The sequence below is a fragment of the Mytilus trossulus genome, chromosome 9, assembly GCF_036588685.1.
Source record: "Mytilus trossulus isolate FHL-02 chromosome 9, PNRI_Mtr1.1.1.hap1, whole genome shotgun sequence".
NCBI classification, from domain to species: Eukaryota; Metazoa; Mollusca; class Bivalvia; order Mytilida; family Mytilidae; genus Mytilus; species Mytilus trossulus.
This window is the reverse complement of record NC_086381.1, coordinates 62,166,416-62,181,912: the sequence shown is the minus strand read 5'-3', so window position 1 is coordinate 62,181,912 and position 15,497 is coordinate 62,166,416. Positions and strand designations below refer to the sequence as shown.

General features: G+C 31.1%; 1 protein-coding gene and 1 long non-coding RNA gene across 2 annotated transcripts; both read left to right on the top strand.

Moving 5' to 3' along the window:
• Positions 1-4,325: 4,325 nt before the first annotated feature.
• On the top strand, positions 4,326-9,825 carry LOC134684099 (acidic phospholipase A2-like). The gene is made up of 5 exons (XM_063543378.1): positions 4,326-4,442; positions 6,168-6,216; positions 6,813-6,963; positions 8,455-8,558; positions 9,680-9,825. Exons 1-5 carry the CDS (start codon positions 4,428-4,430, stop codon positions 9,805-9,807), a joined length of 447 nt encoding a protein of 148 aa, XP_063399448.1. The 5' UTR covers positions 4,326-4,427; the 3' UTR covers positions 9,808-9,825.
• A 2,295-nt stretch (positions 9,826-12,120) lies between these two features.
• Positions 12,121-15,269, top strand: LOC134684098 (uncharacterized). The gene is made up of 3 exons (XR_010101169.1): positions 12,121-12,163; positions 14,653-14,780; positions 14,949-15,269. It is a non-coding gene; the product is annotated as an uncharacterized LOC134684098 (long non-coding RNA).
• The last annotated feature ends 228 nt before the right edge of the window (positions 15,270-15,497 follow it).

The following is a 15,497-nucleotide window of genomic DNA, read 5'->3' as shown; positions in this document are numbered from 1 at the left end:
AAACAAAAAGATATATCAAAACACTCTTGAACAATAACGGGACTACATTATATGTCAATATTTCAAGCTCTTAAATATTCCAATTTTAGAACTGTTTTGCGTTTTGATTTCAACAAACGACCATTTAATGCACTACTTTTAAAAGATACAACAAAATACACACCCAAGTTACAGGAAAACAATTAAAGAATGTTTGCACTTACTGAAAAGTAGGAAAACAACTAGCTCTATAGTGTCCATTTAAATACTAAAATCTTACAGCAAGTTGATGGACCAAATACCAATAGACTAAATAAAATACTGGATGTATGTTATTGTTACAGCAATCCATCAAAACTATAAAACCAAAAAACAAACAAAGAATATCTAGGAGCCAAAATACAGTCAAAATACAGTCGGCAGCAGTAAAAAGTAAAATCACAAAAATACTGAACTCAGAGGAAAATCAATTTGGAAAGTCCATAATCACATGGCAAAACCAAAAAACAAAACGCATCAAAAACGAATGGACAAGAACTGTCATATTCCTAACTTGGTACAGGCATTTTCAAATGTAGAAAATGGTGGATTAAACCTGGTTCTATAGCGCTAACCCTCTCACTTTAATAACAGTCTCATCAAATTCCGCTACGTTTACATGATACAAATAAACTCATCATAGATACCAATAAGCCGTTTAAACAAGATAGATTTTTTTCTGAAAGTTCAACAGTTATAATACTTAAGACAAACTAGTTTGGTTCTTAACTTTGTAAATGCATATTAACGTTTGGCGGGATAACATCTTTTTGTTCTTTTAATTGGTTCAGTTTTGTTCTGATCAAGTATAAAATAAATTAGGAAGAAATATTAATTAGCAATGCTTTCAATTTGACCCATAAAAAAGAATGTGATATGATTGCCACTGAGACAACTCGTCACAAGAGACCAACATGACACATAAATTATTAACTGTAGGTCAACGTACAGCCTTCAAATTTGAGCAGAGCCCAAACCGCATAGTCAGGTATAAAAAATAACGAAATGACAATGTAAAATAATTAAAACAAGAAAACTAACGGCCTTATATATGTCTCTATCAAATATGAGTTCAGATACAGATCGTTTTGTGTCTCTATCAACAATTAATTTGAATGTACCCGCTTTGACAACAGTAAACACTTGCTTTATTTTACAGATGTTGCAAAGAACATGATGAATGCTATGATCGTGTCGACGATTGCTGGCCTAAGATTTGGCCATACTCATATGAACTTCAAAACGAAACAGTCAACTGTCAAAGTAAATTAATCTATGTGGCTAATAATGATAATGATAGTAATAATAATGATGATAATACAAAATAATTATAACAATAGTACCAATAATAATCAATAACAATAATGATGATTTATGATATTAATAATCAGCGTAATAATGGTATTCTCTCTTTCAATGGAATAAATGTGTGTAGTTGTCGTTTGTATGTGGATCATAAGTTTTTTTTCGTTTCTCGTTTTTTTATAGTTTATATCGTTGGTTTTCCCGTTTGAATGTTGTTCGGTGTGAGCCACTGCTCCGTGACCTATGATGGTTCATTTATATAATATTGACTTGGATGGAGAGTTGTCTCATTTGCACTCATTCCACACCTTGCTATATCTACTTAGTTTTATGATTTTTTTCTTTCTAGATCGTCCAAGTTCCTGTAAAGGGAGGATATGTATGTGTGACAAAGTTTTTGTGGACTGTCTTCATATTAACACGTTTAATCCGGATCATCATGATGTAGACCAAGATGAAAATTGTCAAAAGAGATAATAAATGTGAAACATATATACTCTTACTTACCTTTCTTATAGAAGTATTTTCACGTTGCATTGAAAAACGGACAAAAAACCTATGATTCTTTATGCATTAAGTACTTCAAAAGCGTTTTCTTTGTTGTGAGTACATGTTTTGATTGGCTAAGATCAGAAAGACAAACACATGAAATATATTTTAGAAAATCGTGTTGTAACTTAAAAAAAAGAGATTTTGAAAGGTAACGTTTTACTTTGTTGTACACAACTTGAATAGGTAAGAGGAAGGGTAACCGTCACAATGAAAAATGAGAAGATATGGTATGAGTCCCAGACATATTATTTCCAAACTGAGACCAAATGACGTAGAAGTTAGCAGCACAAATGTTTACGAGTCATATTTTGAAGTAAGCCAGGAGCCTGTAATCCGACGGCTGTCGTTGTATTTGATTTGATTGGACTTCATTTTCGCTTATTGATATAATTTAAATCAGACTGTTTGCTCTATTTTAAATTTGATTTAAATTTTGTCATCCCATGGACTTTTATGGGTAACTTTACGGTACGGTACAGTTTTTGTAATTGCTGAAGACATTGCAGTGACTTTGAATTATTCATACATTTGTGCTTTGTATTATATGGATAGTTGTCTGATTGACAATGTTATTTTCTTGTTGTTATTCTTGGTCATAAATATACCTTTTCCGCATTTTTGTTTGGTACTTACTATACAATTTTGTGATAATGTGCAGATACATATTTAACCATACATATATTGATGTTTAAAATCCTTAAAACTTTGGCTTTTGGTTCAATTTTCTTTGAAATTCCTTGAAAATCGATTTACACTTGTTGTTGCCAGCTGTAATGTTTATATTAGACGAGCTGACATTTAAACAGGAAAAACTACATAAATAGTATGGAGCACTATATTTTTTTTTAGACATTTAACATATTCTCGGCTACACTTCTTGGTAAAATTTGGTCCTCGTGAAGAAACCTCTAATGGCTTCGTTCGTCATTACTCTTTAGCAGTTACTCTTTATATAATAATTGATATATAAGTCTAAGATATATAATTTATTTATCAGTTGTTTTTGGCTTTGAACTAGCTGTCAGAGACTGTGCGTACTCTTATATTTGTGCTTGTTTCTTTTGTTGTAATGGATGTATAAATACACTGCAACGTCAGGTCTGTGTTTTTGTTAAATGTTTTTGGATATATCAATTGATGAGATTAACCATGTTCAAATATTTGTTGTTATGTTGTAATGTAGCACCGCTGTTCCAAGTTAGGGGAGGGTTAAACTATCACAAAAGTGTTTAACTGCCCAACATTATTTATAGGGCAGTCTAAAGTCAAAAGCATCTAGTTCAGTTGATGTTGGTTTATTTGTATCATATTTGTTTTTTGTATTTTTTGTTTGTTATAAAATTAGTCCGTTAGTTTTATCAATTAAAGTGTCATAACTTTAATGTATCGGCCTTTTATAGCAGACTATACGCCAAAGATTTTTCTCGTTGTTAAAGGTTGTACGACTGGCTATAATTGCTTACATACACTTAATTGAACTTTTAATAGTAGTCTTATTGGTAATTATATCACAACGAATTATAAGAACAAACTTACAATTTTATTAAAGATTTAATATTAAATCAAATACCTATGTGTGAAAGGGAAATGCTGAACCTGTTTTAGGAAGCCTCGTAAGACTTGTCGGAATTGAAACATAGAACATATTGTATACAAACGTAATATTAAAATAGTAGATTGAAGGTAACACTGCATTCAAGTTTGAGATTCTACTAAATATAACCAATAGTCGTTAATTTATAGGATGGTGACTTTCAACGAATGCAAGCACAACATAAATAGAGATACACAGACGTGGTATGAGTATCAATGAGAAAACTCTCAATCCAAGTCACAATGTGTAAAAAGTAAACCATTTCAGGTCAAAGGAAAAAATAAAGTATTATTTATTAAAATGTTTCAAAACCTACTCAGAAAAATGCACGAATTACTTTATGTTCACAGCTCACAATAATACTTTTTCCCATTTATGTTATTATAATATGTATTCTTTAAAAACATTATTTGTCTCTAACTGTCTAAGAAATAAGTTTATTCTTTTTTTATTGATGCCGATTTACTAAATACGTTCACAACTTCGTGTCAAGTACATGTACGACAACGTACTTATATTTATATAATATATTACAATATCATTGTATTCTACAGTTATTTCGTCGTCGGATTATAAATAAATTACATACATTTTACCTTATATGTCCCTAACAAATAGACAGAACAGATCATATAATCGAAACGTTTACCTATTACATACCTCGTATAATTTCATGTCATCTTCTGTCATTCTAACAAACATGTATATTGTAGTTTTAATGCAAATGAGGTCACTAGTTTGATCTATATACATGTATAACGTCAGTAGAAGTCAGTATATACACATGTTAGTCTGAAACGATCGTACAATGACTTGATTATCCCTAGCAGTATGCCTACATTGCTCTTTTAATTATTCCATAGTAGCGAAATGTAGTGCTGTAGACCCGGACGACCGTTTAATTTGTTAATATATTGCAATTATTGTTGTATTCAACAGTCAGTGAGAAAATCTAGTTATGCAGCTTTTGTGTGTAAGTAACTTCGTAATATATTGGTTTTGTGTTACTTTTTGGATCAAGCGTCAGAAACAAGTCTTCTGTAAACGAAACGCAAATTAAGCGTCAACAATACAACACTGATATGTATGATGAGTACATTTATAGAAATATGCAGTGTGGATGTTGTAACTGGAATATATTTAAACATATCAGATGAACAGAATATTTAGTGGTTATGCTATTTCAACATTCAACTTTTGGTGGATGGATATCTTTCTTTTTCTGGACAGAATTGTTCCACAAAAAAAATATTTCTATAGGATATTTATATTTCTTTTATTTGAAATGACTGGTTGAAAAATGAAATATATGTTTAGAAAACTAACAGGTATGAGCTATACTATACTGAATACCGTTTAGCATACAAAAAAGCAACTTCCAAAGTTATGATTCACAGACGGTTTCTATGGCGCAATCAATGCGATTTTTAAATAAATGAATTTCAGGTAAGTCCATTTGTATAGAACGATCAATTCTCTTACATGCATATGTTTGTTATAATGCACCAAAGACTTTTGATTTATTATTGTGTATTTAAATCATCTCAAAGTGTGCTTTTATTTAAAAAAGAAGATGTATATGTATATAACATGCATGTTTGAAAGGAGACACCATGCAAACATATGAAAAAGAGAGGCGAATAATACTAAACTGAATCTCATGAGTGGACAATAAACTGACAACCTAATATAAAAAAAACCCAATTGACGACAAAAAAAGACAACACACAACATAGAAAAAAAATGAAAAAAATGAACCCCGCCAAAACTGGGGGTGATTAAAGGTGCATCGGAAGAGTAAACAATTCTGCTACACATTAAGAACCCGTAATGTTGGTAATGTTAGTTCAAACCCGGTACATATAATAAGTCTAATTCATAATTTAACATTCGAGGAATTCGGAAATACTTTCAACTTATCCACTTAGATCTCTTTGCTAAACAACTTACTTGGGAGCAGCAACCCTTTATCAAGCTTTTTAGTAAATCAAGATAAGAAATTAAAGCTTGGTAATATAATATCAAATAGAAGATACAAACTTTGCATGCATGCGCTGCTGAAATGTTTCTAAAAAAGTTCACAATTGGGAAAATGAAATCATACCTTTGGCCTGAAAGTATTGTTTTCAAAATGTCAGTTTCTACATGGCAGTCAAAATATGACGCAGATATAACGGTACTCGTTGTATTTTTACTAAGCTTTGATGTATAGATGCATTCAACATAGTCACTAAATTTTGATGAATTTCAAGACTTACATTTGTATATCATACTGATTGATTGATTGATTGATTTATTGTTGGTGTTTTAATGCCTTTTTCACGCGCCACTATTTGGCTATTTCATAGCGATCAGTTTTGAAAGGTGGTCGAAGCCAGAGTCGGAGAAAACCACCCTTCGGTATGAAAACTGACATCCTAGTCAAATAAGATTGCAGTCGAGTGCAACCGTACGAGCGGTGTTCGATCCCACAACCTGAGTGTTTACTGCCTATATATTGCAGTAGAGCTTAGACCACTTGGTCACCAAGGCCTCCTGTAATCATATTGAGTTACAATCAAAGTAGACATAGTATCACAAACTGTAGAAAGATCCTGTATTGGACTTAAAAAAAAAAAAAAAAAATCTTCTAATTTCTTGAAAGATTTGTCACTTGATTTGCACATAACCTTTACAGACATATTTGTGTTTATTTCAGAAAATTGCGGCATGCTTATTGTGTATAATAATGTACATGTATACAGGAGGTAAGTAAACTCGGGGTTGGAAACAATCATTTATCGTCTTATTTGCCGTCCTCTATGCACTTTTGTTTTTAGCAACGTAATTGGTGATTAAAATACGTTAGAAACTCAGGAATGATAAGGTACAATAGAGAATTTTGCACAATTTATTTGATATGAAAACATTTAAAAACAAACATGGGTACGTATACGGTAAGAAATAAACGCATTGTTCGTAAAGGCAAACTTGTTATCAAACTTGAAACTCTCTAAAGCGAATGTTGACTTTGCAATGTTGCAATTGTTGTTTTAACTGACTTCATTCATCTGGACCATCGTCTTATATTTCCTTAAAAGGGGGACGAAAGATACCAGAGTGACAGTCGAACTAATAAACTGACAACACATGGCTAAAAATGAAAAAGACAAATAGACAAACAATAGTACACATGCCACAATATAGAAAACTAACGAATAAACAACACGAACCCTTAAAACTCGATAAAAAAAAACAACAAATGGAAACGTAAACAATAGTATGAACTAATAATTTGTAAACACTACGATGTTCGGTGTTGTCTGAGTTATCATATACATCATTGCACATGTTCATGTTTCAGAGGCCAGAACGGTGAGACATAAGAGAGCGATATGGAACTTTGCATATCAACTTACCTATTATTTTGGAGCAAGTCAAGCCTTTTCACTTTTAGACTACGGTTGTTTTTGTGGATGGTATGGTGAAAGCAAACCACTAGATGGCGTGGATCAGTAAGTATGCTTAAAAAATAACAGTTTGATCAATTAAACGTATACAAAATGACAATTATATGATAATACCGTACTCGTCACAAGTCTTAAATTAGTTTGATTATAAAAATGATGTATTTGTAGAGAAATACATAAAAAAAAACACATGATAAGGCTATCCGATTTTAGTTTTGATTAGGGTCATTTTCGTATTCTGTCATTCATTTTTTGTATATATTTTGTTTATAGGGTTTCTAATTGCCCTTTTGCTTTTTCTTTGTTTACATATCTCTTTAATTTAGAGTTTTGATAGTGATTAGCACCATAACACAATGTTTCCAGCTGAACCCCAAACTTACCTTTCTTAACTTATCTTTTTTGTTTTATTTCATGATATTGTCATTTTAAAGGAATTGTATTTGACTTATACAAACGCCATTATAGATCAAAGTACAGTCTTAAACACGTAGCATAGTTCACATTATGAATGATTGTGAATATAGCTCTGCTGAATTGTTCATACTCCCTCGGTAGTGTGGTAGCATGTTTACATCGATAGTGGGAGTCAGTCCAAAGACTTCAAAAGAGCTACGTACACGTGCATGCGGCAGTTTGCGTTCCGATTATGCATTTAATTAGCCCATTTAAGTTAAACAGCGATCATCTGATTTCCTCCTTAAATATTGTCAAATTAAAGGAATTTATCCGACTGTCATACTAAAGTGTAGCAATCTATATATAAAACCAGTCTGAATTCACTATTTTCTTCAAAAGAAAATGCTTATTCCAAGTCATGAACATGAATGTTGTTATCTTTTCGTTTGATGAGAATGAACTTTTGATGTTGCCATTTGATTTAAGACTTTCCGTTTTCAAATCAGCTGGGAGTTTGGTCATTTTGATATTTTACTTTTTTAAATACAATAAATGTCCGAAAATGACATTTAGCACGGATTTAATTGGATGTTATGATGATACATGTTAAATCCTTGAACACCTTACTATCTCTTAAATATAATAACCCCAGTTAGTATAAAATAAAATACATATTGTGAGTCTTCCTTTTTACTTCACACTAATCAAGACTCCAGTTAGTATAAAATAAAATACATATTGTGAATCTTCCTTTTTACTTTGCACTGACTCTAGTTAGTAAAGAATAAAAATACTTATCGTGAATCTTCCTTTTTACTTCACACCGAGTCTAGTAAATATAAAATACAATAACTATTGTGAATCTTTCATTTAATTTCCCTCTGAATCTGTCTATTTAATATAAAATACAATACAGATTGTGAATCCTTCACTTAACTTCACACTGAGTATAGTTAATAATTGCTTTTTATTATGAACATGTACAATGATGTATGTGTATGTCTTGGATTGTTCCTATCGAACATATTTTCAATCACTGAAGAAAGTTTAAATTGAGGATCGTTATTTCTGTTTTCCCTATTTTATGCCATTTGTCTCTTCTCTTTGTTTGCTCATCATTTTTATTCTATTTTACAGATGTTGCAAAGACCACGATGATTGCTATGGTCGTGTAGACAGATGTTGGCCTAAAACTTGGCCTTATGCGTATGATCTCCAAAACAAAACAGTTAACTGTCAAGGTAAGCTAAACAATTTCGAAAAATAAAATATTCGTCTCATTTTTAATTGGTAGCAGTTCTTTCTGATTAAGATCTTAACAAAAAAGTTAAAAGGTCATAACAGGGACAAAATTTTACAGTATTGTAATAACGCTTATTAAAATCTTGTTAATGAATTATAATAGCGAAGCATTTGTCTTTTAAGAATACTTGGCAATACAATTACTCCGAAGAATTCTAAATATAACTGCACAGCAAAATATAATTCCGTGTAAAAATTATAATACAGTCGTTGACATTTTTTAAAAATAAATATACACAATCTTCAATATTCAATTTCATCTACCCCCTACCCCCTCCCTCCGACCTTTTACCTTCTAAGTAAAATAAACATATGCGATACGATTATCTGCACTTGTTCACATTTTAAGATAATATGCAAATGTCATACATAGTTACATTTTAATAGTCGACATCAAATTAAATTCATTGAATAGATAAGACTTATTGCGGTTTGTATTATATGTACGAGAAAACAATATTTATGTTCTTTTCCTTCAATAATTTACATTGCAAATTTTGTCAACGCTGACATGTAAATATTACATACTGAGAGACGCTTTATCTAAAAAACACATGTACCATTTGAATATAGTTTCATGTCAACGTATGATTGATAACATGGCTATGCTGAATTGATTAATAGCCTCAATGGCATGGTAGCGTGTTTAACTCAACAGTAGGAGCACTATATCAGGAGTCGTGGGATTAAACCCATGCTGGATTATACTTAAGACTTCACAAGAGGTATATTCGGCATTGTGGAATTGTTCACATCCGGATTATGCATTTTATTTGTCAATTTACGTCAAACAGCGATCAATCAGTGTCATTATCTGATTTCTTTTTTGATTTATGACTATTATCATTTTATCTATTGTTGTTGTAATGAATATTAGTATTGTTGGTATTATTTTTATTAATAATCATAACCATCATATTTATTAAATATACTATAAATGTTATGTAGTTCAACACATTATCTCGTTGTCGTGTATTCATTTGTTTAATATATAACATTACCATCAATAATGTAAATTTATTAATTTCAGTGTTATAATATTTTTTTGTTATCTTTTCAGATAGTCCCGATTCATGTAAGGGGAAGGTATGCATGTGTGATAAAACATTTGTGGACTGTCTTCATAACAACACGTTCAATCTAGACAATTACAATATAAACCACGATACGCATTGCAAGGGGAGATAATAAATTTGTTCACTATTATTGTTTGTCATTTTACTTGAATTACCATTATCATATTGCATTTAATTACTTTTTTGGTGATTTATCTTACAATGTATAAAGCGGAACATGTTACAAACAAGTATGAGAGTCCTTTGCTGTTCGTCGTGGATTTTTTGGAGTTTTGATATAAAAAAAAAAACAAACGCAAAAAATATAATTGAGAAAGTATTTTTTGAAAAAAATATATATTCATATTAAATTAGCTAGAGCGCAAAGCAATTGCATGAAATTTGAATATCAGTACATGGAATTGTTAAGCAATGATTGTATTAAATTATCGAAGGCATTGAAACACATTGATATTTTGGGAATAGACAAGACCTTCTAATCCAAACAAAAACATATTTATGAAATACATCTATACATTCGACTAAAACTTGTGGGTCAAACGCATTTGGTAAGTGCTTGATAAACAATTTCCACATGTATCAGGGTTTTCTAGTTTTAATAATTAACCAATGCATTTTATATTAACTTTCATTTTAACCGATGTACATATTTTGTTGTATTTAATCTGACACATTTATCTAATCTCTTGTAAAAGCGCGTGTTGAATATATCCAAGAAATAGTTACAATCTAAATACTTTAAAACACATATCAACATTTATCATACAATTATAAAACATAATTTCATCTGTTATCCTTATTAAACAAATATATCATGACAAACCAGCAGTCCACCCTAATTTGTTATCCAAATATGTACATAATTGTAGTGATAGTAATTTAAATCTCATATATAAGGAAATCCAAAGAAATGTTCTGAGAAATTAAATTTCCTCTGTTTAATTCAATATTCAAATCGTTTTTCAGCGTCTCTATTAGAATTGAGCACGTTGATTTATCTCTTTTTTTTTTTTAGCTCACCTGGCCCACAGGGCCAAGTGAGCTTTTCCCATCACTTGGCGTCCGTCGTCCGTCGTCGTTGACTTTTACAAAAATCTTCTCCTCTGAAACAACTTGGCCAAAACATGACGTAAAAATGTTTATCAGGTCAAGAACTATCTGCCCTGAAATTTTCAGATGAATCGGACAACCCGTTGTTGGGTTGCTGCCCCTGAATTGTTAATTTTAGGGAAATTTTGCTGTTTTTGGTTATTATTTTGAATATTATTATAGATAGAGATAAACTGAAAACTGCAATAATGTTTAGCAAAGTAAGATTTACAAATAAATTAACATGACCAAAATGGTCAATTGACCTCTTTAGGAGTTTTTGCCCTATATAGTCAATTTTTTTAACCATTTTTCGTAAACCTTAGTAGTCTTTTACAAAAATCTTCTCATCTGAAACTACTGGGCCAAATTAATCCAAACTTGGCCACACTCATCTTTAGGGTATCAAGTTAAGAAAATGTGTTGCGTGACCGGGCAAACCAACCAAGATGGCCGCCATGGCTAAAAATAGAACATAGGGGGTAGAATGTAGTTTTTTGGCTTATAACTCAAAAACCGAAGCATTGAGACCAAATCTGACGCTTTTGATTGTTTATCAGGTGAAGATCTATCTGCTCTAAAATTTTCAGATGGATCGAACAACCTGTTGTTAGGTTTCTGCCCCTGAATTTGTTATTTTAAGGAAATTTTGCCGTTTTTTGTTATTATCTTGAATATTATTATAGATAGAGATAAACTGTAACAGCAATAATGTCCAGCAAAGTAAGACCTGAAAATAAGTCAACATGACCAAAATGGTCAATTGACCGCCTAAGGAGTTATTGTCCTTTATAGTCAATTTATAACCATTTTTATAAAATTTGTAAATATTAACTAACATTTTTCACTGACACTACTGGGCCAAGTTCATGTATAGAAACAATTGTAAGCAGCAAGAATGTTAAGTAAGATGTACAGACACATCACCATCACCAAAACACAATTTTGTCATGAATCCATCTGCGTCCTTTGTTTAATATTCACATATATAGACCAAGGTGAGCGACATGAAATAATTTATTTCCGTAGATATTGATTTTCGTAGATTGCTGAAAACTTGCATTTACTAAAAGCGACTTAAACAAACCATACTCTATTATGTTCAGTATGTCTCTAATAAGTTAAATTTGTATAAACGTTATAAACAAATTATCCTTGGGAGGATATATTTTTCTTTGCTGTACAAATTATGCCAGGACTGGTGTAATTACTTTTCTTAAGATGTCATCATTTAGTTAACATACATGCCCCACTTTTCCTCCAATAAACATTAACCATGGATCAGTGAGTGTAGATATAAACAATCACGACATGACTTAAGTATTTAACCTTTTGCCAGGAAATGTAAGTAATACGCAATAGGTTTGTTTGTGATAAAGGTAAGTTTAGTGTTTGATCACTTACTATAACGTTTTGTTCAGTGTATTTTCAAAGCAATCAACAAGATTAAGCAAAATATACAACATGTTTGATAGTCTGTTATAGTTGAGCACTTACCTGGATATTTATGACTGTAAGTTGTTTTCATCTTAATGATTGGGACGTAGTAAAGAAATTTAAATTTGCAATTACAAACATAATTTGATTGCTGGTTTACACTGTTTTCCTGGATTTGTTTGTTGTTTCTTAGATTAACACTGTACATGATATAAAATATTGAAAACAACACGTTATTAATTTCTTGCGTCCGAAGCGCTTTTACACCTATATTATTGCTTTTTATAAGTTTTAATCAGCACCAAGTCAAATTTGTCTTTAAGTCTATGCATGACATGCATGATTAGTTAGACATGTACACAATAAGTTTATTAAGGATGGAAAGGTGTTTTTTTTTCTGTATTCATTTAAATGTGTACATGATGTAGGGCAGTAACTTTTACTTTTGAAGTTATCCTGTAAATTTATAATGATATATTTGTACTTGTTTCTGCATATATATGATTTATTAATTGAGAATTGTTTTGTCTTTTATCATTAATATTTTTGGCATAACTTTTTTTTCCATAATTATGATAATTGTTCGTTATAATTTTGCATTTAAAATAAACTTATCGATGACTACATGTATGCTAATAAACTACATGCAATATTAGAATGCACCGAATTATTGCCAATGACATCAAGTAATGCAGACATTAGCAAGAATTGTTCACTGTGCGGCGAGGGATCACGGTTGCCGAGTAGTCTCACTGAGGTCGTGAGTTCGAACCCCGATCGTGCAGGTGCATTTGATTCTAATTTTATTTGACTAGTATTGTCAGTTTTCCTATCAAATTTCGGTGATTTTCTCTGGGCACTCCGGGCGTTCCAGTTTCATCAACCAATAAAAACACGACGCTACGAAACAGTTCTAAAAAGGTGCCAACAAGTGGCATCAAAACACAAAAAATGTACAGCTTTTAAATCAGTTAATCAGTGTAGATACATTTGTGTAAGGCTTTTGCTTATACCTTTATTGACCATAACTATGCGTTAGATTGTTATTTTAATAAACATTTTTATGATTGTTGCATAGCTAATCAGAAATGGAACAAATAAAGTAACGATTAATGATTTAATTTAACCTATATGAAAAACACTGCCTTCGAATCAAAAGTATTATACAATAGTATAGCTTGTAAAGCAAACTGGTATACGATATTGATGTGTTTTCAAGGACAAAAATCTGAAGTATCACACCAATCATCACATATGAGGTGTTAGTTATGTTCAATACAGGTTGGCGCTTTATAATAGAGAACTGCGATCAATTGACAAAAGTGTCAACATTTTATTTGTAAACACAAAATCATTTACTGCGCCGATGGAACTATAGTCTCTCAATAAAACCAGACGTTTCACAAATACTTTCCAACTTTTTGTAAAATCGAAAGTGCACATAACTAAATAAACTCAAATATGAGCTTTATTAAACATCACAAGATTGATGAGAATTATGACAGAATATATTAGGTGTGTTTCAATATCTAATCATAGAAAAATCTTCTTTGTTTTAATAAAAGCCTCACCCATTGAGGGATGAGTCCGACACCCCGAGCTACAAAAAACTTGTTGACAAATCAATTACTGTTAGCCAAATTATATTAACTAAGAAGTTAGTATTGCTTCAAACCTTTGATAGCCGAAACTTGCATATGAAGTCTCAAAATCTGCAACACAGAAAACTAAGTAGAGGTTTTTGAGATTAAATTGCACGGAAACATGTGAAAACGTGAGTTGTTTCTTCAAAATATTTAATAATTTGATTCCTTCCGTGCAGTACATTTTTTGGTGCAACGAATTCTAAAATAAAACATTTTGATACGTTTACTTATCTTGGTCGCGTTTTCTTCGCTTCGAAACTGCCACCCCGTGTAAAAGTAGATAACACCCCGCGTGTTGTGTTCTTTATTGTGTTAATTAACTGTATGGCTGATTATCGATAAAAAAAAATTGAGAATACAACATCCGTAGAAATGGGCGTAGCATTTTCAAATGAATTCCTTCATTCTTGGTTGATTAAGTTATCAGTCATTCAAAAACATGAAAAAAAACCACAATCTAACTTGACTTTGTTAACTTAACAACTCTATTACCTACAGTTGATATAAAGTGTCTTTATGTTGTGGTAATATTGGAGTTCCATTTTCACTACAAAAATACTAAAAAAGGTTAAAAGTTGAAGACAATAGCTGTACGTTCTGTATGAATTATAGATTTTATTCAAACAAAAAAGTTCTTATCCAAAACAAAAATCAGATATAATCAATATAGTTAAGTAAAGAATCAGAAAACGTGTTAACCAAATGGTAGACTATACATTAAAGACATTCATTTGATACATATGATAAATAATTAGTGTATACAGAAATATTTTGCGTTTTATTAGGTTACCTTGGTTGTTTTAGTGATAAAGAAAATAGTATGTTACCATCAAACACCGTCAAGGATATTTCAGATTTGACTCTGAAGAAATGCCAACAACAATGTCATGGCTTCAAATTTTTAGGACTTCAGGTAAATTGAAATTGTATTTCTTTTGTTCTATCCATTAAAAAACTATATGTTCATATCAATTGAAAAATTTGCATACCCGCTGAATACACAATGAAGACTTATATGATGTAGATTTCGATTTGTTATATAAAGAAAAATGCATTTCCTTTTTTTATATATTCCCCTCAGGTGATAGATAAAGTGAGTGGTATTGATAATCAGATTGACATGGACAATAGATGAACAATAGATACCTGACAATAATTGGAGATTTAAACTGTGTACCTGTGTGAACCATATCAACGGAAACACAACTGTTTGTTAATTATGATATTTCTAAATCTTGCAATGTATTTGAATTATATTTATCTAGGGCATGCTATGACTTAAAACTAATCAAGATGCCTGCACACAGAGTAAATTTTGTAGTGAAAATACGGCCATTTTTGCCACATATGAATTAAGTTTTGAATTAGTCTGTGGGCGGCATGAATAGCTACATTTAAAATAAGCTCCAAAAACTTGACAGATAAATATCAGATAAATCTCATACACTCTCTTATTTGAATATCACACATAAAGATTTCAAAACATGAGAATATGAATATAAATAATACCAATTAAAAAATAAAAGGTTTCTCCAGACTACAAAAACAAATCATTTACATTTGAACTGCAAAAAAATCATGGAAACATCACTCTCAATGCTCTTCTTCAAATCAAAATCGCAGTGACGAC